The following is a 27,627-nucleotide window of genomic DNA, read 5'->3' as shown; positions in this document are numbered from 1 at the left end:
CCGCCCCCACCCCCAAAACGTCAGGCGTTTCCCACCCCCCCAACCCTACCCCCCCCCCCGCAGTGGCCAGAGGGACCTGGCAACCTTAGAGCCCCCCTCCCCCCAGTTCAGCGCTCTGTATGTGCTCTGGAAGGATTTTCAGACTAAACAGCAGGCTGTTTGAGGAAAGAAGGGAACCGTCTGCTCCTCCAGCTCCTCCCATGAACTGTTCTGCTGGATTCATCCCTTGGTGTCCATTTTAAACAAAAGCCCTTATGGATGCATAGGTCAGATTGAAAATATGTGAGCCGCACCTTCTGAAATCTCAAGAGCCCAGAGGGCAGCTGAATACGGATTCCCACTGGCTGTAGGCAGAGCTTCAACGCCCTGACCGCTTTATCCCTCTGCAAACCCATCAAGAGTCATGCAAAATAAAAATGACAGAATTATTCAAAATGCTAAGGCAAATGCATGCAATCTGCATAATGTATACAAACTGCAACACTGGCTAAATTTTGCAGCGGTGATGACTGTGCGCAGCCCTGCATTGTGAAGATATCTTTCCCGTCCTCCTTCTTGTGAGAGCTCCCTCGGACGAAGTTCTTCCTCTAAAGAGAGGAAGTTCCACGCAACGAACATTTGACTTATAGCCACTTCTTTTCTTTTGCCATCCAGGCACAGGTGACCTGGGGCGACCCCATGGGATTTTCAAGGTGAGAGATGTTCAGAGGTGGTTTCCCCCCGCCCGCCTCTGGGTCACGACCCCGGTACTCCTTGGTGGTCTCCCATCCAAGTACCGGACAGGGCCAGCCCTGCTTAGCTTCTGAGATCGAATGAGATCAGGCTAGCCTGGGCTATCCGGATCAGGGCACAGCCGCTTAGCAGTCCAGTTGCACCAAGTGTCTGTTAGATAGCAAGTGAAATCTTTTCACACTGATCCTGGGAACCCAGACTGGCAGTGGTGGCAAAACAATTCTTACTACCCGGCAAGACAATAATAGAGATGATCAGCTTACCAAGTGATCACACGATCACTGCAGTAAGTTACTTTCTGGTATATGATCACTTGCATTCACCCAGAGAGAAAGAGGTACTCCTATTTAAACAGAAGGTCCTGTCTACCGGATCACTTTTTGCAAGATTTTTTTTTTAATGAATATCACAGTAAGTTGGCTTTTGGCACAATCTGGACCCTGGGAGAGGAACCTTGCAATTGGCCTAGCCAAACTACAATCCGTAAACCCCGGGAAGCTTGCGAAAGAACCAGGTTGAGCCAGGACTTGCACTGTCTGTATCTTTTTGGCCCATTCTTGAGATTATTCCTGTGGAATTTTAGAGGCGGGTAAATCATGTTGTCCTCACACGCAAAAGAAAGAACGAAAGACCTCCCAAGTCCTATGACCATTAATGGGAACAAAGTTTTTAAAGCATTTTGAGCCTCTAACCAAAATATCTGTACAAATGTATGGTCTTTAGATGAAAACTCATATATGGCGGTTGCAGCCCTAAGGAAATACCTGTGGATCCCTGGTGATGCACATACAGGTATCTGCATATTTACGCATGCAGGCAAGGATACGAGTACACTCACTGGCATGCAGGTTTCCCAGGTGAGAGTCTCGCAAAAATTCTCAGCCTTGATTCAGTCACAGTTTCGAGGCAACTGTGGGAGCTGTTTTAATTCTCATAGTCCACCTTGCCTAACAGATGGCACAGATCATTACAAATATATTGCAAGTCAGAGACTAGTCCTGCTGTAAACAAAAGGAGGTCAGTTGTTGCAGTCACTATAAAATGAGCGCAGGGGAGAGGGAGACGGTGGCCTAGGGGAGACATTCTCCCGGAAGAAGGGCCCCTGCTGGCTGGCTACGTCAGAGAGGCAAGGGAAACAGGGACTCCTGGCATTTGGCCTCTTGTGTGCCCTGCTATGAGGGCATGATCGCTAGTCTCTGGCTGGGCATCCTTTTCAACGTTCCTCGAAGCCAGGCATGGGGAAGGCACGGGCAAAGGTCTCGACGCGCTGCCGGAGGTCAGCCAGGCTCCTCTTTGTCTCTGGGTCAGTTAGCAAGAAAGATTTGAAATCTTGGAGCTTGGCTGGAAAGGGGGACAAAAAGAAGGAGGAGAGAGGGGTAAATTCAGGGTGGCACACAGACGCACATGGGGGAAAAGTGACAACATTTTAAACTTTCCACACTGCCCTAAAAACACCAGGGACTTACAGGTTTTCTTTTTGACATCCAGGCCGATTTGGATCCCTTCATCTATGAATTCCACCACTTTCTGGAAATCAGCTTCCTGGAAACGCCGGGAGGTAAGCGCAGGCGCCCCTGTGGGGGAATGGAAGAGAACTGGGTTAAAGGTGCTGCTGTTGCTTTTTTAAAAGACCCTTCAGGTGAATGAGCAGCCCTGAAAACACTACGACCCTCCACTCTCCTTCCTCTAGCCGGATCCTACTGAACGGCTGCCCAAACAGGGATCGTCAAGAACAGACCATCCTTGCCAAAATAATGGTCTTCCCAGCTCAGAATCCCGATTTGTGTGTTGGATAAAGAAGCATTCACCTTGTCTGTTTAGGATGTTTGGTTCTGCCAAGGTAAGTCACCGGCAAGGGAGTGGGAGCAGGAAGAAAGAGACACGAGTTCGCCTGGCCCTTCCTGGCTCAACTCTCATGCGCCGTCAACATCATGAACCAGGGCACAAGAGACATGGTACACCCCCCCACACACACACACTGACCCCTCTCTCTTTCTTTCTGCATTCAGCCTTTCAAAAAAAAAACAGGGAGTAGCCCACCAAGATAAAAGCTGTCAGGGGAACTCAGTGAAGGCAGAAGATGCCGTGAACAGGGGGAAACCAGCATAATACCTATTTAAGGTTCTTCTACATATTTATTTTGTTCATTTGTGCTCCACTTTTCTCCCCAGTGGGGATGCAAACCTGCTTAAATCATTCTCCTCCCCTCCATTTTCACAACAACAAGCAGAGGTCCATCAGTGGCTATTAGCCACAAGGTATAGATAGGAATTCACAGGCTGGGACAGGTGATGCTCTGTATTCTTGGTGCTGGGGGGTGGGACAACAGTGAGGGGGGGGCTTCTAGTGTCCTGGCCCCACTGCTGGACCTCCTGATGGCACCTGGTATATTTTTGGCCACTGCGTGACAGAGTGTTGGACTGGATGGGCCCTTGGCCTGATCCAACATTAGCTTCTCTTATGTTTTTATGTTATGTTCTTATGTACTCTGTGAGGTAGCTCAGGCTGAGAGTGTGTGACTGGCTCAAAGTTAGCCACTGAGCTTCCTTGCCACGAGTGGGGGTTTGAGTCTGGGACTCCCAGGTACTAGTGCGACCATCTTAAGCACTACCCCAAACTGGCTTTCCTCTTTTCTAGAAAGCAGTAGGAGAATCAAGGTGCATACACAACCAGTGGGTGGCCTGCATGTTTTACATACACAGGGACGTCTGCGCAAGCACACAGGTTGTTATCGCGATACTTCTCAGCTTCTGGCCCTCGTGACCTCAGAGAGAAATGGTGGCTCTGGCCACCTGCGCATTCCCCATTTGCCACAATGGTTTTCCCCCAGCCCCAGAAACAAAGTAACTCCAAAGCTGAAACCTGCAGCCGATACCAATCGCTAAGCCGATTTGTATCTCTTGGTTTCCTCTGCTTAATTTATTCTGCTTCAGCTAGTTACGGTAAAAAGCACAGATCCACACGAGGTGCCCCGAGCTCCACGCTGGGCTTCCGAGATATGGTCAAGCTTCTTCAAACAGATTTAAGGACCAGAAATGTCGCTTTTAAAAGAGGGAAATGGAGATTTTTCAAGACACTGAATTGCACTCCCAATACCAGATTCAGTGCATACATTGGGAGCCACCCATAGAGTGAAGGAGACCCAAGCTCAAGACCCAAGCCTGCCATGAAGCCTGCTGTGTAACCTTGGGCCAGGTGCCTCTCTCTCAGCCTAGCCAACAGCAAGGGGTGTTTGTGAAGGTAAAATAGGAAGGCACAACCATGTTCACCTCTCTGAGTTCCTTGAAGGAAGGGCAGGCTCCTTTCCTTTCAACCCAAGAAGCTCATAGAGTCATAGACATAGAGCAGCAGAAAGGACTGATACGTATTTAGCTACACCCAGGGGTCATTTCCTGCAGGAGCACACAGGAGCGGAGCACCGGCAGTAAAGAGCCCAGGGGGCAGGCACATGCAACAAGCCCCACCCCCTGCTCCCAGCAGCCCTCAGTCAGAGCAAGAAGCAGCCAGGTAAGTTGCAGAGCTCCTCCCGGGCCCCCAGTCCAAAACAGTCCAGTGGCACCTTTAAGACTAAGTTTTATTCAGGTACAAGCTCTCCCTCCTCTGCGAGGACAGATCTGCACGTTCCCCCCGCCCCAACAGCTAGCAATCCAAAACAGTCCAGTGGAGCCTGAACGGTGGGTGTTGCCTTCTGACACACTTCCGGTGATGTCAGGGGTTGTGGCATATGCAAATAAGTTATGCTAATGAGTTATGCTAATGAGCTCCTGCACCTCTTTTTTTACGAAATGACCCCTGGCTACACACAATGTAATTTTCGGTTCATTATCTTTGAGAACAGTTTCTGGAGAGTGGGGGGGGGGTAAGTGGTTGCTTAACAGGGGCATCGCATAGGGGTTCCTGAGAGTCACAAACATAAGGCACTCAAGCAAGAGGAAGGAAAGACAAAATAAATACAGACTAGACAGGCAGATTTTGCAGACCATAGACTGTGCACCTGCCTCCCAATCTCCATACCTTTCCCCTCTTTTCTTTCCCCAGCAACCTTGGGCAAAAACAGGCCTCTAAAAATCCAGGCATTTGGAAGCAAATTCTGGATTTCCTTGGTGCAAATGGCTTACTGCAGTGTAGGTGACACACGGCCCTGGTAAACACCTGTCCAGCCCACCTCAATGGTGTGTTTCGTTCTTCAACTTCCTAGATCTTACCAAGCCGCAAACCTCCAGGTGTTAACGCACTCTTGTCTCCAGGACAGGTGTTCTTGTTTGCCGTTATGGACACCAGTTCTAGCACCCGCTCAGCCCGGGCCCCATCGATGCCTTTTGGCCGCAGGTCCACAAGCACCAAGTGGTTATCTGTGCCCCCTAAGCCAAGGAGAGAGAAACAGAAGCTTTATTGACTGCAGCCTTCCCTACTCATGGTCACCTTCTTGATATCCTAAAGGAGCGTGCCTGAACACTCCTTCTAACAATGATTAATTACTGAGCCAGGCTAGCCTGATTTTGTTAGATCTTGGAAACTAAGCAGGGTCAGCCCTGGTTAGTACTTGGAGACCACCAAGGAAGACCAAGGTTGCTATGCAGAGGCAGGCACTGGCAAAGTGCCTCTATTCATCTTTTGCCTTAGACAATTCCTTTCTCTTTTTTTGCAATATTTTTGGTCCCAGTTCCCCTGGCAGCCATTCTATGGATGGACTGTCCCCTTGCAAAAAAGATCTGCTACAACAGGATAAGGGTGCCTGGCAGGCTTCTCACCTTCCCTACATATGTGGCCCTAGATTAGATTGGTTAAAATCGGAATTGTAAGCAGCTCAGAGCCCCTAGGGAGTGAGAGCGGGATAGAAGCCGAAGGAATAGATGATAGATGATAGATAGATAGATCAGCCCGGGCCCCATCGATGCCTTTTGGCCGCAGGTCCACAAGCACCAAGTGGTTATCTGTGCCCCCTAAGCCAAGGAGAGAGAAACAGAAGCTTTATTGACTGCAGCCTGAACACTCCTCCTAACAATGATTAATTACTGACCCAGGCTACCCTGATTTTGTTAGATCTTGGAAACTAAGCAGGGTCAGCCCTGGTTAGTACTTGGATGAGAGACCACCAAGGAAGTCCAAGGTTGCTATGCAGAGGCAGGCACTGGCAAAGCGCCTCTATTCATCTTTTGCCTTAGACAATTCCTTTCTCTTTTTTTGCAATATTTTTGGCCCCAGTTCCCCTGGCAGCCATTCTGTGGATGGCCATGCCCATCGTGGCAGCCATTTTATGGTGGCACCCACTCAATGTTCTCAAAATCCCAGAAATGCCCACAGGCTCGACAAGGCTTGGAGCCCCAGTTCTAAACCAATGGCTTGGTTCAGGAGGAAGAAGCTTCACATGTTCCCTAAGGCTAAAACAGAGTACTCAAAAGCACAGTCTGAGGAATCACGTGGTGCAGCTTTGGCTGGGCTGTACATTTCAGGCAGCAGGTGATGTGGTACGCCCCAGCCAAAGCTACATCGTGTGACTCTCCAAATGGTACATTCCAGCTCAGAGGCAAGACATAGCCCTCACTATACCTGAGACCAGGGTGTATCCCCGCTGCAGCAGAGCCTCCGCCATGGCTTTAGCATTCTTCAGGACCTGCTGGCAATACTCCCGGAACATGGGGGAGCTGGCCTGCCACAGAAGAGAAGAGGTCAGTTGGGCCAGAAAACCAAAAAAGCAACAGAAGTTACTATAGCCGATCATACCACAGAGAGGCATGGCTATCACCCAGCTCACTCCATTCCTGCCCAAATTCTTGCCCCACAGTGGCTCTAAAAGTTGGTCATTCTGAAAGAAAAACTGGCCAACTGAACAGTCAAACAATGATCAAACCAGCATGGTGTCATGGTTAGAGTGCTGCATGAGGAACTGGGAGACCCAGGTTCGAATACTTACTCTGCCAGGGAAGCAGAGGTCCATTAGTGGCTATTAGCCACAAGGTATAGAGGGAACACTATATCTGAGGCAGTAATGCTCTGTATTCTTGGTGCACGGGGGGGCAACAGTGGGAGGGCTTCTGGAGTTCTGGCCCCACTGGTGGACCGCCTGATGGCACCTGCATTTTGGCTGCTGTGTGACACAGAGTGTTGGATTGGATGGGCCCTTGGCCTGATCCAACATGGCTTCTCTTACGATCTCATGACTTTGTGCCAGTCATAATCTCTCGCAGCCTATCCTACCACACAGCTTTGTACGTGAGGAGAAAATAAAATGGAGAAGGGGAGAATCTTGTGTGCCACTTGGAGTCCTTACTGGAGAGGAAAGTGGGGAATAAATCAAGTGAATAAAATAAATAAATACATTTTTGAAGCATTTGTTTCTCAGAATTGTAAGATGGTTACAAAAACAGCCTCCCTAGAGGGACATTCCAATCCCTCCCAGAAGGCCCACAAAGCCAGTGTGTTCGAACAGCTGCAAATGGAGAAAGCAAATTTGGTCCTCAGGTTTCAAGGGGTCCCAGAATTAAAAGGCGAGAATCTAAAGCAACTCTTGAGTGAAGCATTAGCCCCAGTTACAGATTTGAAAGCGGAATATCTTGCAAAGGAAATGGATGTGGTCTATAGGTCCTATTCCGTGTACATCAAGAAGAAGAATCTGCCTGGGGAAATAGTGGTCAGATTCTCAAAGAGGCATGTGAGGGATTCTATCCTGAAAGCAACTACAGGAACACCCTTGAAAATCAGGGACAACATCAACAGGATTCTAAAAGACATTCCATTTGAAATAAGGCAAAAGAGAAAGAAATATAAAGATCTAATCCTTCTTCTACAAACAAACAGCATTGCCTACAGATGGTTAATTCCAGAAGGCATCATTTTCAAAATACACGATAAAAAAGAAAAGATTGACTCTGTCCCCAAAGCATGTGAGTTCCTGAGATTGCAGCTGGGAGAGACAGCCGAGGTCGAGAAGGAAGAAGATGACAGCAAATCCAGTGGCGAATTGGACTCGGTGTCTTCCGATGAGGACTCTCCTACAGGGACATTCCAATCCCTCCCAGAAAGCCCTCAAAGCCAGTGTGTTTGAACAGATGAAGTCTGCTCCTCCTGGGGTAAAATGTAACAGGTTCTATAGCTGCCCTGACTCCCTGACCTATGCTGCTGTGCCACCTGCTCCTGCGTGTTCTTCCTGACTGCTTCTATGTTCCATTCCACCCTCAGAGAAACCTGAAGTTAAGTTAGGCCATGTGATTAATCAAGAGGGCAACCAGCATGAATCTTGACTCCTATAGGATTGGGAAGCAAGCAGCCCTCTCTTTCTGCTGCCACAGGAACCCGTGACACAATGAAAAAGTAGACTGCCATTGACACATGTACATTCTTATTTATTTATACCCTGCTTTTCTCCCCAGTGGGGACCCAAAGCCGCTTACAACACTGTTCTTCCCTCCTCCATTTTACAAGCGAGGCTCAGAGAGAGCAATTGGCCCAAGGTCACCAACTGAGCCTCCATGGCATGACAGGGATTCGAACCTGGGTCTCCAGACTAGCACTCAGGCCACTGCACCATGCGGGCTTCTTGATTTCATGGGACTGGACAATAAATAACAAAGTTTATAATACTGGCAATATTTTGATGGGTCAACTAATCTGGGTGCCCCAACTCTACGTGGGCCTTTTGTTGCCACCACACTGCAAGTAAATATGATCTGGCAGCCTTTGCAGGATAAGGACCAGGGAAGGCCAAACAGAGGTCAAGAACTGTAGGCAATACAGAATGGGTCCAGAAAACCAGGCAGCGTTTCAAGGGATAAGCAGAGCACACTGTTGAGGTGCAAGACAATGGCCCTGGGCAGACTCTTGACCAGCCCATCACCGGGCTGTTCTTGCTTCCTGATGTAGGGGCTGCTGGGAGTTTGCGGGAAGGAGGCCAATGAGATCTCCCAGGGACTGCTCGGAGACTGAAGGAAGGGGGCCAATGAGGTCTAAGCTAACCCTCATTCCAGATCAGCAAGGCAGTGGAGAGGAACTGCTCTGGACGGGCATGCATTCGAAAGCTAAGCCCTTTCCCTCACACACCCTTCCCATGGAAAAATATTGATTGCCTCCCTAGACACAGACACCGCTTCCTTACCTGTTTCAGGGCCACAGCCACAGCAGCAATAGCATGGTTGTGAGGCCCACCCTGCAGTGACGGGAAGACAGCAAAGTTGATCCTTTCCTCCAGATTGTAAGGAATCTCCTTGCCCGTCTTCTTGTCCACAGAACGGACACCTTTGCGGTAGAAGATCAACCCAGACCTGCAGGTGACGAGGTGGTGAGAGGGTCAACATTCACGATCAATCACCACACCCTCTTTTCCAGTCCTCTCCCACCCACCCCCAGCCTCAGGGATCCAAAGATGGCCACCTCTGCAAGGTCACATTTTTCTCCAGCTTGGGGTACTTACTCCTGCCGAACTAACTTGCACCTGAGCCCTACCAACAGGGTTGGTCACATCCCACAGCTCTGCAGGAGACCAGAGAAAGCTCAGCATGCAGAGCCGATGGCAAGACAGAGGACCTGAGCCCTACCAACAGGGTTGGTCACATCCCACAGCTCTGCAGGAGACCAGAGAAAGCTCAGCATGCAGAACCGATGGCAAGACAGAGGACCTTCACATCTCCTAAGCAGCTACGGAACACTGAGTGAGGAACCGTCAACTCTCTGAGAGCCAGTTTGGTGTAGTGGTTAAGAGCGTGGACTCTAACCTGGGAGAACCGGGTTTGATTCCACACTCCTCCATATGCAGCTGCTGGTGTGACCTTGGGTCAGGCACACGTTCTCTCAAGAGCTGTTCTCTCAAGAGCAGTCCTCGAAAGAGCTCACTCTGCCCCACGCACTTCACAGGGTGTCCGTTTTGTGGAGGGGAATGGACAGGAGATTGTAAGATGCTCTGAGACCCGTTGGCAAGAGAAGACACCTGGTCGAAAGTGGGTGACCTGGCACGTGCTTTCCTGCAGCGGTCACCTCGCGGCTTCCGATACTGAACTGCGTTACCATATTATCTGGGGTCGCCAACCTCCAGCTGGGATACAATGTTCCCTCTAAGCTGTCGAGTCTTGTGAGCAGAAATTCTACTTTGTGAGCTACTGGCATTAAAATTGTGAGCAAGCGATTTGGCTGCTGCATAAATTAGTTTGCTCTGTAGCCATCCTTCCTGAGCTAAGACAAAAATGTGTGAGCCGGAGGCTAAAAAAATGTGAGCCAGCTCACACTAACTCAGCTTAGAGGGAACACTGGATACAACCACCAATAGACCAGGACCTATGATAACTCACTATAAAGGACCCGATCCAAGTGCTGTACAAAACATGAGTTATTAGTTTGGTGTAGTGGTTAAGTGTGCGGACTCTAATCTGAGAGAACTGGGTTTGATTCCCCACTCCTCCACTTGCACCTGCTGATGTGGCCTTGGGCAAGTCATAGTTCTGGCACAGCTGTCCTTGGAAAAGAGCAGTTTGTGTCAGATCCCTCTCAGCCCCACCCAACTCACAGGGTGTCTGTTGTGGGGAGGGGAATGGAGAGGAGATTGTAAGATGCTCTGAGACTTCGAGTGAAGGGCAGGGTATAAATCCAATCCCCTTCCTCCCCCCCCCTCCAATGTCCATTCAACCCTATGCAACACCCTGTCCCCTATGTAAACCTTGGCTCCACCTTGTTTTTGTTCCAGCCCAGATTCCATCATTATGGGGAGTAGGGGTCTCATCAGTGTGGGGATCCCACACAAAAGCGCCAAGGCTTGGCTGAAGATGGTATTCTGGAAAAAGCCATATGGGACACCAGCTGGTGTGCCTTAGTCTCAAGCAAACGTATGCATTCTTAGGTGGGACAACCCAGCCACCCGTTTTAAAGATGGCAAGGATTAAGAGTCTGCTAGTCTGTTCTGTTGGAAGAGAGTTTCACGGACACCATGAACTGCCAAAAAGACAAGTTAAGTGCCTTCTAGATCTGAACTCTCCCTAGAAGCTCAAACGACTAAATTGAGACTGTTGTCCTTTGGCCACATTATGAGAAAAAACAAGACTCCCTAGAAAAGACAGTAATGCTCAGAAAAGTCGAAAGCAGCGGGAGAAGAGGAAGACCCAACATGAGGTGGATGGACTCAATCAAGGAAGCCACAGCCCTCATTTTGCTAGACTCGAGAGCAAGGCTATTAATGACACTTCATTTTGGAGAACGTTATTTCATATGGTTACCACATTTTTGCCTTCGCTCAGGAAGGGATGGCTCCAGAGCAAACTAATTTATGCAGCAGCCAAATGGCTCGCTCACAACTTTAACGCCAGAAGCCCACAAAGTAGAATTTTTGCTCAGAAGACTCCACAGTTTAGAAAGAGCATTGGACTTGATGGTACTTAACACACACATCATATGTTCAACTAAATTCAACATAAGCTATTTTCTGGATGCTCCCTCATTCCCCATGCCTGTAAAATCAGCAAACAGGCATGAACCAATCGCCTCTGTTCATCTCCTGCCTTAAGTCAGCTGAGCCTTTACCACACTTTCCACCACCGCCACCACCACCACGCATGCAGGCAGGCCAAGTCCAAAGCAAAGACGTCCCCTGCTTTCTTGGTCACGCTCACCTGGCCCCACGTAACGTCTTGTGGGTCGTGCTGGTCACCAAGTCAGCATAGTCAAAGGGCGATGGGATGACTTTGGCTGCCACCAAGCCACTGATGTGGGCCATGTCAGCTAGCATGTAGGCCTTCACCTCCTCACACACCTGACAGAGAAGGAGAGATTAGTCCCTTGTTCATGCTTTCATGGCCACGAGTCTCTCACAGGTGACTGAGGGGAACAACACTCTCATTCCAAGGGCAGGCCAGAGCAGCTGAAGGCCCACGTTACCCACATATCCAGAAACATCCTCCCTTCGTTAAAAGAAAACAGGCCCCATCTAGGAGCGCCACCAGTTTTCATTCGCACAGACATTTTGGTCCTTGAGCCTGAATTTCCACAGAACAGAGCCCGACCCTCGTTTCTGCTCCTTCAGCTTAACTGTTGCCTGTCCTCCCACTGCACCCAAGGGGTACCTTCTTGATGCGGGAGTAGTCAATAAGGCGGGCGTAGGCACTGGTGCCAGCAATAATAAGACGTGGGCGGAACAGACGGGCTGTTATTTCTAGTTGGTCATAATTGATCAGTCCTGTTGCTGGCTGTGGGGAAAGGGGGAAATAGGTCAGTGGATAGGAAGTACGGCGACACTGCATCATCCCTGTCCCACAAATGCAAACAGACTCACGCATACCAACACATGAGGATAGACACAGTATGTAGAATTGTGGTTGTAAGAACATTGGAAGAGGCCTGCTGGATCAGGTCAGTGGTTCATCTAATCCAGTGTACTATCTCATACAGTGACCAGCCCGTTCCTCTGGAAAGCCAATAATGGGGCACAGAGGCCAAGACTTTCCCCTGATGTTGCCTCCTGGCACTGGCATTCAAAGGTTTACTGCCTCTGAATGTGGAGGTTCTGCTGAATGAGGTTAACGTTTGCCTTTGCAGCAAACCCAGCCCACCTATGAACAATCAGTCTTAGTGCTTATCCTGGCTTGCTTCTGAGAACTGGGAGCAAACAGCAAATTGTATAGATCCTGACACCACCCCCCGTAACCCCCGTACTTAACTAACGTCACTTTCACAAGTGAGAATTAAATCACGCTTCCAATTGGGTTAAGTTGTAGCCCACCCTGAGTCCACATGCAGGAAAGGCAGGATATAAATGTAATCAAGTAAGTAAGTAAATAAGTCTCTTGCAGCAGAAACAGACCAGAAGCTTTGTGGCACTTTAGAAACTAACAGAGCATAAGCATTTGTGGACCACATCTGAAGAAGTGGATCCTATTTCACAAAAGTGTATGCTGGAAAAAAATTGTGCTAAGTCTTTTAAGATGTCACAAGGCTCATATTTAATTAAATCAAATACTGGCTTCCCAACTCTACAGCAAAACAGTACACACACAGACACACACACACACACAAAGGGTGTGTGGGGGGGACAACACATGTGAAGCAGGCCTGAGCAGCACTTGGGTCCCGGCAGCTCAGACTTCCTTGGCTCTCAAGAAACAAAAGGAAAGACAGGAACGCACACGGGTACAAGACACAAGATACACATGCTATTTCTGTTCACTCACATTGAGCTTGTAGGGCATGGATTCAAAGAAGATGGACGTGGCCGAGATACGCTTGATATCCGACATATATCCATGCGTCAGGCTGGTAGGAAGAGGGAAAGGCATGCTGTCAGGATGAAACCTGAACCCCAGCCATTGGCAAGCTTTGACTAACGAACCTACATGACCAGTGCAGTCATCTTCCAAGGCCCCATTGTCTAAGAGTAGGTGGATGACAACTAGGGTTGCCAATCTCCAGGTGGGAACAAAGCACAAAAACTAGAGATAATATATGAATTGTGTAATAATAATTCAATAATGCAAAAATATAATTATATAACAATATTGGCCAAGTTGTAACCAAGATATAGAAAGAAGAATAAATGGAAAGAAAAATAAAGTCCCAAGTATTTTACCGTGTCTCACTCCAGTAGCGTTGTAATATCAAAGTCCAGCTTGACGTGCAATTCAGCATGGAGTGGACATTTCAGAAGTTCCATAAGTCATAAAAAGCCATTGACGCATAGTCCGGATGCTGGCTGCCGCGTTTTGAGTTGTCCTTACTCAAAAGCAACAGGCTATAAGGGGACCCAATCTCAGTAGAAGGCACATACAAAGCCAGTATAATCAGTCAAGAAGGATTATGGGTACCCGGACTACGCGTCATGGCTTTTTATGGCTTATGGAACTTCTGAAATGTCCACTCCATGATGAATTGCATGTCAATTGGACTTTGATATCACAACGCTTGGCCAATATCGTTACATAATTACATTTTTGCATTATTGAATTATTATTACACAATTCATATCTTGGTTATCTCTAGTCAGTGGTTTTTGTGCTTTGTTCCTATCCTTGTACACTGGCTCCCCTTCTTTTTTGGTTGCTTACAATCTCCAGGTGGGGCCTGGAGATCTCCGGATATTAAATTGATCAGAGATCAGTTTCTGTGAAGAAAATGGTTGTTTTGGAGCATGGACTGTATAGCATTGTAGCCTTCTGAGGTCCCTTCCCAAACCCCGCCCTCCCCAGGCTCCACTCTTAAAATCTCCAGGTATTTCCCAACCCAGAGCTGGCAATTCAGGAGAGGGCCTTCTCGGCTGCAGCCCCCAAATTCTGGAACTCTCCCCCCAAGAAGACTCATCTGTCCCCCCTTTTTTGCCATCTTCCACTAGCGCATAAAGACCTTTTTTTGTTTCATACAGCATCCCCTCAGCGATCCCTCCTTCCTGCCCCACGTTTTCACTGTTGTTTTTATGTACGTGTATTTTAGCTCTGGAGCTGCGGTGGCTCAAGTGGTTAAGACGCTGAACTGCAGGCTGTGGAAGGTCAGTAGTTCAGCAGTTCGAGACCCGAGTGTGCCGCATGATGGAGTGAGCTCCCGTCTCTAGTTCCAGCTCCCGCCAACCTAGCAGTTCAAAAGCAAGAAATTGCAAGTAGATAAATAGGTACCACTTCGGTGGGAAGGTAACAGTGTTCCGTGCACCTTGGTGTTTAGTCATGCCAGCCACATGACCATGGAAACGTCTTCGGACAGCGCTGGCTCTTCGGCTTTGAAACGGAGATGAGCACCGCAACCCTAGAGTCGGATTCGACTGGCTTTCGAGCAAGGGAATCTTTACCTTTACTTTATTTTAGCTCTGGTTTTAAGGACGTTAAGATGTGATTTTATTATGTATGTTTTTAATTTGTTAGCCACCTCAGTGGTCCTTACGAGGGCAGAAAGGCAGGACGTAAGTTTTGTAAATAATAAATAAATTCAATTAACTCTTTCATCCAAAGGAAGCCCCACAGACCAGTCAGATACCCCTCCTTCAGGCAAGGTGGTTAATTTGCAACTTAAGGGGGATTTCATAAGGAGGGCTGCCAGCTCCAGGTTAGGAAGTACCTGCAGATTTGGGAGGGAGAGCCTGAGGAGGGTTAATTTTGGGGATGGGAGGGATATAATGCCATAGAGTTCACCTTCCAAAGTGGCCATTTTCTCCAGGTGAACTGATCTCTGTCCATTCAACCCTATGCAACACCCTGTTCCCTATGTATCCTGTCAGGATTACAACGGATCTCCAGAGGCTGGCAACTCTATTCAAAAGGAAGGATGAGCTTTAGTAAACACAAAGGATCGCATGGCCTGCGATGAAGAGAACCAGTCCCAGTTTCTTGCTAGAGAAGACACCAGAAACTTCTCCAGGCCAAACTTACTACCATGAGACATTGACTGACCCAGGAAGACAAATTTCATAAGAACATAAGAGACGCCAATGTTGGATCAGGCCAAAGGCCCATCCAGTCCAACACTCTGTCACACAGTAGCCAAAAATACCAGGTGCCATCAGGAGGTCCACCAGTGGGGCCAGGACATTAGAAGCCCTCCCGCTGTCGACCCCCGCCCCCAAGCACCAATGCACATCAAACCTCAAGGCAACACTGAACATTTTTTTTACCTTTTCAGTTTAATTTATATACAAATGGAAGATGTGACAACACAATCAAAGTAAGACCCACAATATTATGTTAAGCCACATATATTACTTCTAATGCATTTGTACTTATACACATATACAATGTGAAATTGCTTTTCTAACATTTTCTTTAGGTTTAATTCAAATATGTTGCAAAAGGTTGCCTATTTCTAGCAAATTGTTTCCTTCCTGTGCATTCATGTATGCAGTGATTTTTTTCAGTTAGCCTGATCAACTAAATTTTACAGATCCAAATTTTGGAATTCTGAAAGCTGTCTTCTTGCCAAGACAGAACCACTGGTGACCTTCCTGCACATTTTTAAATCAGATCCTTAGAATATGCCTGTAACTTGTTCCGTAGCTGACCTAAATTAGCCCCTTTGGGGGGGGGGGGCCGCATGGTCTTCTGATTTCTTATATATTGCATGATAAATGTTTTGGCCTATTTGCCACCGGAGGTACAAACAAGGATCCTGTCTCTCTAACACACCTCCATGCTCAGAAACCTACTTCAGTCTGATACTTATGTCATTCACTGCAACTCATATTTTCTGATGGAAACTTGGCATTTTGAAATTGGGAAATGCAGCTTTGTTGAATGTAATAAATTGGAAGAAGCCGCTTGGCGTAGACCAAGTCTGCCAGGCACTCAGGGTCAAGAAGTGGGGATGGATTCCCCCAGACTGCTCCATCGGAGGTGCCTGGCACAGTCCTCACTTTCAGGGGCAAGCAAAGGACGTTGCAGCCTGATCTGCCATTCCGTGTGGCACGGCACCATCTGCTGGTGGCAACTTTGTGCTAGATGAGGAAGGAACTAGAGAGGATTTGAAACTGCATCTTATTTCGATGTGTTCTAGGATGTTTTCCCAACCCTTTCTGGTCTTTTTGAGGTAGAATGAGGAAGAACAGTCCCAGATCTCTCTCTCTCACACACATGCACACCAACAACTGGCGTGATATTTTGTTCCCTTCCCACAAGGAACTGTAGCTCCACACACAGGTGCCTGAGCAGCCTGAGAGAGGATTCTTCACATGTGATGACTCTTCTGAGGAAAGCTGTAAAAGTCAACCTGACAGTACAAGTTTGTCACGTGGGTCTGCCGTGAGTTTCCAGAATGAAAAAAAATCCAGGCCAGGTGGAATGTTTTGACAGCCCCTGAGCAAGGCGATATGGCATCCTTCCTGAGGAAAGTGATCAGAGAACAACTTTTCTTGTCCTCTTTGAGGCCTTGGTGATGTGCGTAGATCCTCTGGCAAATGGAAGATGGCCCCCAGATGCGTTACACCACATGCTTTGACTCCTTGCCCTGAAGAATTCCCTCCTGTGCTGCCTCCTCAATGAAGAACAGATCTCAGATCATTAGCCCCAGAACTACTTTGCCTCTTACTGTCTTCCAAATGGCTGATTTGTTCCTTTTCTGGCTTCAACAGATAAGAAACTGGAGTGTTTAGTATTATGATCCTGCAAGCAGGGGGGGCGGTAAGAACTTGTGGGACTGCAACATACCCAGAGCCTAAGAAACTTGGAAGCATACCATTAAAAAGGCACTAAAGAAAAGTAGGTTTCTATACCCCACTTTTCTCTGCCCCTAGTCTCAGAGCAGTTTATAATCACCTTCCCTTCCTTTCCCCACAACAGGCCCCTTGTGAGGCAGGTGGGGCTGAGAGAACTCGGAGAGAACTGGGACTGGCCCAAGGTCACCCAGCAGGCTTCGTGTGGAGGAGGAGTGGTTGTCCAGATTAGAGTCCACCACTCTTCACCACCATACCATGCTGGCTCTCCCCCTACCCTTGCATCCCTCCCAATGTATGTGATCTTGACACCAAGATAGAAGAGACCAACTCATGGACCTGTGAGTTGTATGTATGTATGTGAATACCTTCTTCCTTGTATTGGATTTTTTTCTCACACAAATTTAGGTTATTTTGAGTGGAATGGGCTAAACGTATCTTCCCTGGTGCTGAGGGAATATCCTTGGAAAGGTGGGGTTTGGAATGAGATATGTTGCTTCATCAGGTGCTGCAGGGCTCCAGTCAGAAACCAGGGGAGTCCTTCACCAATCCCTCATTTTCTGAACCAGGAGTGCTGGATGGACCAAGCCGTGGGATGAACCCCCCCCCCAACACCAAAAAGTGGCTGCAATATCTAAAAGGCACAAATATCTTGACCTCCCTATCTCTTTTAAAGCCCTGTATGGCTTGAGACCAGGGTATCTGAAGGACTGTCGTCTCCCATACGTTACTCCCCAGGAACCAAGGTCACAGGGAAAGGCCCTCGTGACTGTCCCACTGACCAAAGAAGCTCATTCAGTGGGTATACAAGACCAGGCCTTTTCAGAGGTAGCCCCACAGCTCAGGAACAACCTCACCAGAGATGTGCTACTGGTCTCCTCACTCTCTAGGAAGCAGCTGAAGACTGTTGTATTCATTACAGTATTTGATTAGTTCTTCTACCTACCAGTAGTTTCAAATTATTTTTAGCTAGCGGTTTTCATGCATTTTATGTATTTTATTATGGTTTACATTGCAAGCCACTTTGAGTTCTGATGAGGTAGAAAGGGAGCTAAGAAATTTTTAAACAATTAAATGAATTAATAAAATCTCCGTTAACGTCACATTTTTCTGCCACCCACTCACTGTCCTCCTTATCTTGTTCTCTGACCCCTTTCGTTATCCGTTTATTAGAAATATTTGTACATTGTCTTTCCCCTTACAGCGGCCCAAGGGAGCTCACAGGAAACAACAAAACACACAGCCATTAAAATCGTAAAGATAAGGTGCCTGGCAATTAAATAAGTAAAACGCCACCATTTCCATGGAGAAAATAACCACCCAATGGAATAGACAAGCAGCTAAAACACAACTCGGGGTGGGGGTGGGGGCCCTTCTCAACAACGCAGTCTTCCCAGCTCTTCTAAATGAAACTGAGGTGGTAATAGATCTCGGCTCAACTGACAGCCCTTTCCACAGCACCAGAGCAGCTGCTGAGAATGCCCTAGAACAAGCCACCATTTTACAGCCTTTTCTGATTCCCTGTCCTCCGGTCCCCCTTTAGAGAGCAGAGCCAGTGGGGCCTCAACCAAATTCCCCTTTATCCATGGTCTGGAAGAGCCTGAAGTCAGTCCCCATTATCTACCTCACTATTTACCCCATTATTTACCTCATGTTTTTATCCCATCCCCGCCTCGGCAGGGAGGGCGGGGTATAACCCAGCTCTTCTAAATGAAACTGAGGTGGTAATAGATCTCGGCTCAACTGACAGCCCTTTCCACAGCACCAGGGCAGCTGCTGAGAATGCCCTAGAACAAGCCGCCATTTTACAACCTTTTCTGATTCCCTGTCCTCTGGCCCCCCTTTAGAGAGCAGAGCCAGTGGGGGCTCAACCAAATTCCCCTTTATCCATGGTCCGGAAGAGCCTGAAGTCAGTCCCCATTATTTACCTCACTATTTACCCCATTATTTACCTCATGTTTTTATCCCATCCCCGCCTCGGCAGGGAGGGCGGGGTATAAACCAAATAAATAAATAAATCTTTCCTTGGATCATTTGATGTGTCATGCTTGGCTTCAGTTCCGGGTTTTTTAAAGACTTCTGGTTGGTTCTACAACCCAAATCCTATTTCATCGTTTATTGAATGTGCCATCTTGTTGACTGTACTGACTCACTCTGTGCAGTCCGCCTTCAGGCCAAGTGAGAAAGGCGGACTATAAACAACGCAATAAGAAATAAATAAATATTAAGCACACACATCCATAGTATTAATATTAATGCAGACTAACAGTACAATCCTAAACAAGAGTTAGGCCCTCCTAAACCCACCGAGAACGTGTAAACTACTGCTCTGTCACAACTAGTCATCTCCCCTGATCCACTTTTGTGCATTTCCATGCCAGCCAACTAAGTCATTAAAGTTCTAAACCCACCGAGAACTTGTAAACTACTGCTCTGTCACAACTAGTCGTCTCCCCTGATCCACTTTTGTGCATCTCCATGCCAGCCAACTAAGTCATTAAAGTCACCCACACTGCCACCCGATTACCTTTTGCCAGGATAGCCCTCCGAATACTTGTTGTTCAGGCAGGAGCCCAGGGCCTCCAGGGCAGCTCGGCTGCAGAAATTCTGAGATTGCAGGGAACAAAGAAAAAATGGAATCACACGTCCAATGGCCAAATGTGATAGAAACAAGGCTGGAGTGACCAAAAAGGAACCAATGTCTCCTTCTCTAAGACGGTACAACCAGGGGAGAAAGGGAGCAGGTATGGGCTGGTAAATAGTACTGATAAAAAAGCGGCCAAATGGTACATCCCATCTTCTGCTTTGAGCCTGCCCCCCCACCATAGCTGCTTTAACACATGTTGGATAATGCACTTTTAGTGCACTTTAGGAATCGTTTGCAACTGGATCATTAAAGTACATTGAAAATGCCTAATCCAATGTGTGTGAAGGCAGTGCAAGAAACATAGTACTTTCAACCTTGTTACAACTAATGCAAATTCCAACCTCCTCTCCACTGGTTAGCCTGTGTCCACACATTGATTGATTACAAGGGGAAGGACAGAGGGCGCGGGCATGCTGGCCAATCGCCAAGTGGTCTGCTTGGTGCAAATGCACAGAAAAAGTATCTGTGCATACACTCTCTTCCCCGTGATCAGCAACACTGGGAAAGGAGTGTCACTGATCACAGGGAGGGAGCATATGGAGGATACTTCCTCTGCATGTTCACACCATGCAGAGGACTTGGCAATCAAATTAGGTTTGCCAGGTCTCTTCATTCCTCTAGCAGGGTGATCTGGGGGTTGCTCTGGGGGTGGGCAGGGATGTCATTTGATATCCCCATTGTGATGACATTACCCAGAAGTGACATCATCGTGGTGGGGGACATCACACAGGGACACTCTTGTATTTGGGTGAAACTCTATGGTTTTTTCACCCTCAAAACCATAGAGTTTGCCCAAATACCAGAGTGTCCCCATGTGATGACATCACTTCCGGGTCCCTGTTTAGAGCCGGTGACATCCCTGTTTAGGGAGCCGTGACATCCCTGTTTAGGGCTTCACCCACCTGCCAGCTGGTCTGCAGCAGAGGGAAGCCCCCAAATCTGGGGGATCCCCTGGGGGCTGGCAACCCTAAATCAAAGGGAGGAAGAGCCAGCACACACATGGCCATTCTCCCTCCCCACACAATCAGTCATCCCATGGACATGTCATCCCTACAAGGCTACACTATTTGTCATTCCAGCCACCCTACTCTTCCATACACAAAACCACAGCTGTATCCCCTGTTTTATCTAATCCACCACCACTCCTTGGGTCTGTACTGAGAACCACACCTAGGGCATTTTAAACCATTCTGTTTGTTGCTCAAAGCTAAAAAAAATCCCAGCTGTTCGAGCACTAAAAGTTTGCCTATTTTTAAAACAATCCTTGCAGTAAAGAACTTTGAAAGCTTTTCAAGCCCTGCAAAAACAACAATATTGTCACCTAAGCATTTGAAATATGTTTGCGGCTCTGAGTTTAATACCATACAATACTTAAATAGGGCATTTCAAGTAGTATTTTTAATTGATTTCCCAAAATGCATATACAGTTAAGGTTCAGACTAGTTTATATTAAAACTTTTATTAAAAGCAGTAACATGACAACATGAATCATTAAGCCTAGAAAACAATAAACTTAAGAGGAAAATTAGTTCAACAGTCCAAGTTTAAACACAACAGCTTATTTAGTTCTCAATTACATATAACAGAGGTGAACTCTATTCCTGAGTGAAACAGGAAAACCCAGCTGCAAACAATTGCTAAAGCGCATTGAAAGTGCATTATCCAGTGCGTGTGAAAGCAGCCAGACCCCTAGTCCATCAAGGTGGTATGCTCTTCTCTTTGGCAGTGGCTCTCGGACAGAGAACGGTCTTTCCCAACAGGAACTGAACCCCAGACCTACTCATGACAAACAGGGCCCCTCCCACTGAGCCATGGCTCCTCCCAAATCTCACCACTATTCATATCTCCATAAAGAAAACCAAAGTATTTGGATGTAATTTGCCAAATTTCTATAAAGTATACCCTTCACATATATCTCAGTAATCCATACAACAGACAGTAGGCCAGTATTGCAAAACAGGGTGGGAGAGGCTAAAATAAGTGGCTAGAAGTTTATCGCTAAGGTGGGATTTGAATCAGGAACTTGCTAACTTTCACTCCTTAACTTCTGCCTTACTGCTTGCTCCCCTTCTCTGTGCACTGGTTTGCTTGTACATATGCTGAATGTACAGGATTTTAGCAAGTACTTAAGGGGAATGGCCACGGTTCAGTGGCAGAGCTTCATTTTTACAAGCAAAAAGTCCCAGGTTCAATCCCCTGGAGAGCTGCTGAAGGAGGGGAGTTGGATTTATACCCTGCCCTTCACTCGGAGTCTCAGAGCAGCTTACAGTCTCCTTCCCTTCCTCTCCCCACAACAGACACCCTGTGAGGTAGGTTAGGCTGAGAGAGCTCTTTCAAGAACTGCTCTTGAGAGAAAAGCTCTGAGAGAACTGAGACTGACCCATGGTCACCCAGCTGGCTTCATGCAGAGGAGTGGGGAATCAAACCTGGTTCTCCAGATTAGAGTCCGCTGCTCTTAACCCCTACACCAAACTGGCTCCACTACAGGGCTAAGGCATGGACAGCCATCTTCCCCAACACTCACCTCTGAGGCAATGAGTTCCAGTCCCCGGCACTGCCGATCCTTCTCCTGCTGTACCAGTTCCCACATCTCAGGGTCGCTCTCTGCCAAGCTCTCTTGCCCCGTCCAGGCCGGAGCATCCTTGTCAGATGCAGTGGCTGCTTTGCTGTGCTGGGCCCGCAAGCTCCCCCCGGCCTGGCAACATCTTCTCAGGGGCTGGCCAGGTTTAAAAAAAAAAAAATAGCAACGTTACAACATGCCCTGGCCAAGACATTTGGGTACCATAGGCAGGAAACCCACCCTTTCTGCACATTAATGAACACAGGACATAATCCACCAGGAGGTTTTCATGAACAAAGAAGACTTCCAAGTATCTGCTTCAGTGGCAAAACAACCTGTAAAGTGTTTGATTTAGAGATAGGGATGCCAGCCTCCAGGTGGGACTTGGGGATCCCCCGGAATGACAGCTCATCTCCAGACTACAGAGATCAGTTCCGCTGGAGAAAACGGATGCTTTGGAGGGTGGGCTCAGGCTCCATCCTCAAATCTCCAGGAGCCAGCCACCCGCTCTCCACTAGCAGCCATGGGGGACCTGATTCCATATGACTCACCAGCCAAACAGAAGCCCCTGATCACAAGTTACAGTGAATGTATGTACAATTGGGTACAGGGTTCACCTGATTTTTCTTTAACCATGTTTTGGGTAGTTATGGTACATTCAATGCACATGGATTTGAACGTGCCATTGAAATCTCACATTTATCCAGGCACTGGCCCCCAGTCTCACTGGTAATGTGAACATACGTCAGCTCTTTCTTGCAAACAGATCTGTGCGCGTGCATGAAGGAAGTGTGTACTTTTACTGTAACTTGTGAACAGAGTTACAGAAACAAGAAATGTGATCCAGATTTGGGGGAGGGGGGAGAAGAGAGCATTTCCTTGGAGGAGGCTGCCTCGATTTCTGGCAGGAAAAGTGGCAAAAGCAGGGTGCTAAGAGCCGGCTGGACCCCACACTAATTCGGTCCCAAGACAGGGCTGCCAGGTCTGGGTTGGGAAATTCCTGGAAATCTGGGGGATGGAGTCTGGGGAGGGGTGGGGCGTGGGAAGGGGAAAGACTTCCGTGTGGTATAATGCCATAAAGTCCACCTTTCAACGAGGCCATTTTCTCCAGGTGAACTTGATCTCTGTTGCCCAGCGATCAGTCATTATCCCAGATTTCTAGCTGCCACCTGGAAGCTGGCAAACCTACCCTGAAGCTGGCACCATTTCTTTATGCATTTTGGAAAATTCAGGGCCTGCTCAAGGTGGCTTAAAAATAACATAACTTATCAATACAATAAATGTTGTTAATCATCAATATAAAAAGAAAGCAAGCCATTAAGGCACAAAACCAGCACAAAACGCCCTGACCTGGATAGCCCCGGCCAGCCCGATCTTGTCAGATCTCGGAAGCTAAGCAGGGTCGACTCTGGCAAGTATTTAGATGGGAGACCTCCAGAGAATACCAGGGCTGGGAGGCAGAGTCAGGCTATCAAGACACTTCTCTGAATGTCCCCCATGCCCCAGTAGGAGTCACCAGAGGTCGCCATGACTTCCTGACACAGCCAGCGCCTGCACACACAAAATGCAAAAAATACCCCCCAAAAGGCACAAAACTATCCATGAGACAAACCTTAGATCAGAAGCAGTCACAAGGACAGTACGGTAGTACCAAGCCTCAAGCGGGAAGGCATTCCACAGGCAAGGTGCCACCATTGGAAAGGCCCTGATTTTAATTGCCACCCACCTAACCTCTGGAGGTGGGGGCACAGAGAGCAGGGCTTGTGAGGAAGACCTTAACTGATGGGATGGACAGTGAGGAAGACCTTAACTGATGGGATGGAAAAGATGGTAGGAGTTGGCCATTGATGTGATTTCCCAACATTCTGACTCCATTCTTAGCATATAATTTTTCCCCACAAGCTCGCAAGACACGCGTGTCACCTGAAGACCTGGCAAACCTATTGTGAAATGAATTTCGTACAATACAGTTAAAGGGCCACAATGGCTTCTGCTGCTACTCTACTCAGTTTTTAGTATTTATTTATTCTATTTGTATTCGTTTATAGCCCACTTGTCTCCCAAAGCAGCGTACAAAGCCATTCTCCCCCTCCTCCATTTTATCCTCACAAAAACAACCCTGTGAAGTAGATCAGGGTGAGAGTGACTGGCCCGAGATCACCCAGATAGCTCCCATGGCAGACTGACCATATTTCAACCTGGGCTTCCCAGATCCTAGTCTGGTACACTAACTACTACACCACACTGACTGTGAAAGACACCTGTAATATTTCTGGGTCCACAGACTAAACAGAATATGAAATGGCGGCGCGTGCACACACAAAATGCAAAAAATATCCAAAAAAAGGCACAAAACTATCCATGAGAGAGACCTTAGATCAGAAGCAGACACAAGGACAGTACGGTAGGTACCCACCAAGCCTCAAGCGGGAAGGCATTCCACAGGCAAGGTGCCACCACTGGAAAGGCCCTGACTTTAATTGCCACGCACCTAAACTCTGGAGGTGGGGCCACAGAGAGCAGGGCTTGTGAGGAAGACCTTAACTGATGGGATGGACAGTGAGGAAGACCTTAACTGATGGGATGGACAGTGAGGAAGACCTTAACTGATGGGATGGAAAAGATGGTAGGAGTTGGCCATTGATGTGATTTCCCAACATTCTGACTCCATTCTTAGCATATAATTTTTCCCCACAAGCTCGCAAGACACGCGTGTCACCTGAAGACCTGGCAAACCTATTGTGAAATGAATTTCGTACAATACAGTTAAAGGGCCACAATGGCTTCTGCTGCTACTCTACTCAGTTTTTAGTATTTATTTATTCTATTTGTATTCGTTTATAGCCCACTTGTCTCCCAAAGCAGCGTACAAAGCCATTCTCCCCCTCCTCCATTTTATCCTCACAAAAACAACCCTGTGAAGTAGATCAGGCTGAGAGAGAGTGACTGGCCCGAGATCACCCAGATAGCTCCCATGGCAGACTGACCATATTTCAACTTGGGCTTCCCAGATCCTAGTCTGATACACTAACTACTACACCACCCTGACTCTGAAAGACACCTGTAATAATTCCTGTGTCCACAGACTAAACAGAATATGAAATGGCTTCAAAGACCTTTAATATAAACAGCAACTAAAACATCTTGTACAACCGCCGTGTTCTAAAGCCAGGGTGCCAACCTCCTGAAGATCTCCCACTTTGCCACCCACCTAACCTCTGGAGGTGGGGGCACAGAGAGCAGGGCTTGTGAGGAAGACCTTAACTGATGGGATGGAAAAGATGGTAGGAGTTGGCCATTGATGTGATTTCCCAACATTCTGACTCCATTCTTAGAATATAATTTTTTTTCCACAAGCTCGCAAGACACGCGTGTCACCTGAAGAACTAGCAAACCTATTGTGAAATGAATTTCGTACAATACAGTTAAAGGGCCACAATGGTTTCTGCTGCTACTCTACTCAATTTTTAGTATTTATTCTTTATTTTATTTGTATTCATTTATAGCCCACTTGTCTCCCAGTGGGTGCCCAAAGCAGCGTACAAAGCCATTCTCCCCCACTAACTCAGCTTAGATAGAACACTGCTTAGGGCATGTCCACAAACTACCAGCTCCTCGACTCTGTTAAATACAAAGGAATGTCCCTGAATGATAAATTCTATCACTGCAACACCAATAGGATCCCATCAAGCCTGCACTCTCTTCTCTATGACAGCTGCCCTAAGTTTCCCAAAAGGGTAGTGAAACCATTTCATTGGATATATTTTATCACACAGCATCTTCATTCCACCTTCCTGCAAGGGGGGATTCAATATTTCACCTCTACCCCCTCGCAAGGTAGAAAAAAACAAGGTCAGTGAAATTTATGCCTGAACATGAATTTGCACCCAAGATTTCCCCAGCCGCAGTATTCCACCCAGTATGGTTATGAAAGTTGGACAATGAAGGAAGCTGGCAGGAAGAAAGCTGATTCATCTGCAATGTGGTACTGAGAGGAGAGTCTTAAAGATACCAGGGACTGCCAAAAAGACAAATATGTGGGTTCTAGATCAAACCAAGACTCCCTAGAACAGGGGTGTCAAACATGCGGCACGGGGGCCAGTTCAGGCCCCCGGAGGGCTTCTATCAGCCCCACGGTGGAACAGGCTGTTTTCTGCTTCTTCCTCCAGTTCTGCTGCTGCTGCGTCATCATAGGTTTGCAGCTTACAGATACACACAGCTGAACAGCACACTCAAGATTACTTTGCGGAAGCACAGATTGTGCAGACATTTTTATGCAATACTTCAGAGCAAGTGGTGTCAGTTATCAGACACTGTTAAATAAACAAAATATTGCAAGAGTGCTAATGTTTTAAGTATGTTTTTATTTTAAGTTAAAAAACACCCCTTTGTGTTTGTGTCCTTTATAAAGTTTATATCTCCACTACCTGGCATTACATTTTATGACACACGTGGCCCGGCCCAAGAAGGTCTCATTTATGTCAGATCCGGCCCTCGTAACAAATGAGTTTGACACCCCTGCCCTAGAACCTAAAATGACTAAACTGAGGCTGTCGGTACTCTGGTCACACCATGAGAAGACAAGAGTCACTAGAAAAGACAATAATCCTCAGGAAAACTGAAGGCAGCAGGAAAAGAGGAAGACCCAACATGAGATGGATGGCCTCCATCAAGGAAGCCACAACCTTCAGTTTGCATGACCTGACCAACGCTGTTAACAACAGGTCATTCTAGAGAACATTCATTTATAAGGTTACCATAAATTGGAAGCAACTTGACAGCTTTGACTTTGGTTTTCCTTTACAGTTATGTTCCTGTCTGAACGAAGTCATCCTGCAAACCATAGGAGCGCAGAGGGTTTAACGTCACAGCCCTCCACAAGGCCACTCGTTCTCCTTACTGAGCCGTTAACAGTAGTTTAGATAACAGTCATAAAAAGCAATATAAAAACCACCACACTAGGCAGGCAGCAAAAATAGCAACTCAAGCCTAGAATTTAAAACCAACTTCTTTCTAAGTAGCCCCCAATGGATTGACAGGCTAGCATTTGCCATCTGTATAGCATTACACTAGCGGAGCTGAGGGGGAAAAAAGGGGGGGGATTCTTCCACTTCAGTGACAGAGAAAGCAGCAGGATTTTTTGAGAAAAATTAGGGGGGGGGGGGACAGGACAGTCCATTTCAAGGCCAGCTGAAACAGAGCGGCTTTGTGTTGTGTATGGGTAAGCGGACTCCATTCACGCTGAAGAGCTACGGCATCAACTCCTGCTGCACATGCTGAGTTGGCAAGTTTGGCCAGGAAAGGAAACAAAAAAAAAAGTTTTGCCGGGACAAAGTTTGCCCGTTTTCCTTCTTGACGGGTTTCAAAACCAGCCAGGTCAGCTCAGCAGCAGCTCAGCAGCAGATGACAAGAAAAAACCGCGGCGCTCTCTTTCCTTTCCCTTTCACGAGAAGCGCCTCAACACCATTCTCTCCCCCAGATGATGTAACCGACTCCTCTCAGTTGCATCAGCAAGAGCGGAGGAATGCCTCCGAAGTTTTGGCCCCAAAGAATGAAGCGTGTCTCAGTCCCAGGCAAAGAATCCGCTCACTCTTT

The 27,627-nt window shown here is 47.5% G+C and overlaps 1 protein-coding gene across 1 annotated transcript in view; it reads right to left on the bottom strand.

Moving 5' to 3' along the window:
* Positions 1-1,045: 1,045 nt before the first annotated feature.
* Positions 1,046-27,627, bottom strand: part of SHMT2 (serine hydroxymethyltransferase 2 (mitochondrial)) — a 27,825-nt gene continuing 1,243 nt past the window's right edge. Inside the window, exons 2-11 of the mRNA XM_015410473.1 lie at positions 21,997-22,188; positions 19,353-19,432; positions 12,876-12,957; positions 11,772-11,894; positions 11,322-11,461; positions 8,825-8,990; positions 6,283-6,382; positions 4,938-5,093; positions 2,199-2,306; positions 1,046-2,073 (exon numbers count right to left, since the gene is read on the bottom strand). Coding sequence (XP_015265959.1) covers positions 1,946-2,073; positions 2,199-2,306; positions 4,938-5,093; positions 6,283-6,382; positions 8,825-8,990; positions 11,322-11,461; positions 11,772-11,894; positions 12,876-12,957; positions 19,353-19,432; positions 21,997-22,188 — 1,275 coding nt within the window. The 3' untranslated portion in view covers positions 1,046-1,945. The remainder of the gene's footprint in view (positions 2,074-2,198; positions 2,307-4,937; positions 5,094-6,282; positions 6,383-8,824; positions 8,991-11,321; positions 11,462-11,771; positions 11,895-12,875; positions 12,958-19,352; positions 19,433-21,996; positions 22,189-27,627) is intronic.

The sequence above is a fragment of the Gekko japonicus genome, unplaced genomic scaffold (genome assembly GCF_001447785.1).
Source record: "Gekko japonicus isolate JY-2015 unplaced genomic scaffold, Gekko_japonicus_V1.1 scaffold2127, whole genome shotgun sequence".
NCBI lineage: Eukaryota > Metazoa > Chordata > Lepidosauria > Squamata > Gekkonidae > Gekko > Gekko japonicus.
The sequence above is the reverse complement of the archived record's forward strand: the minus strand, read 5'-3'. Positions and strand labels throughout refer to the sequence as shown.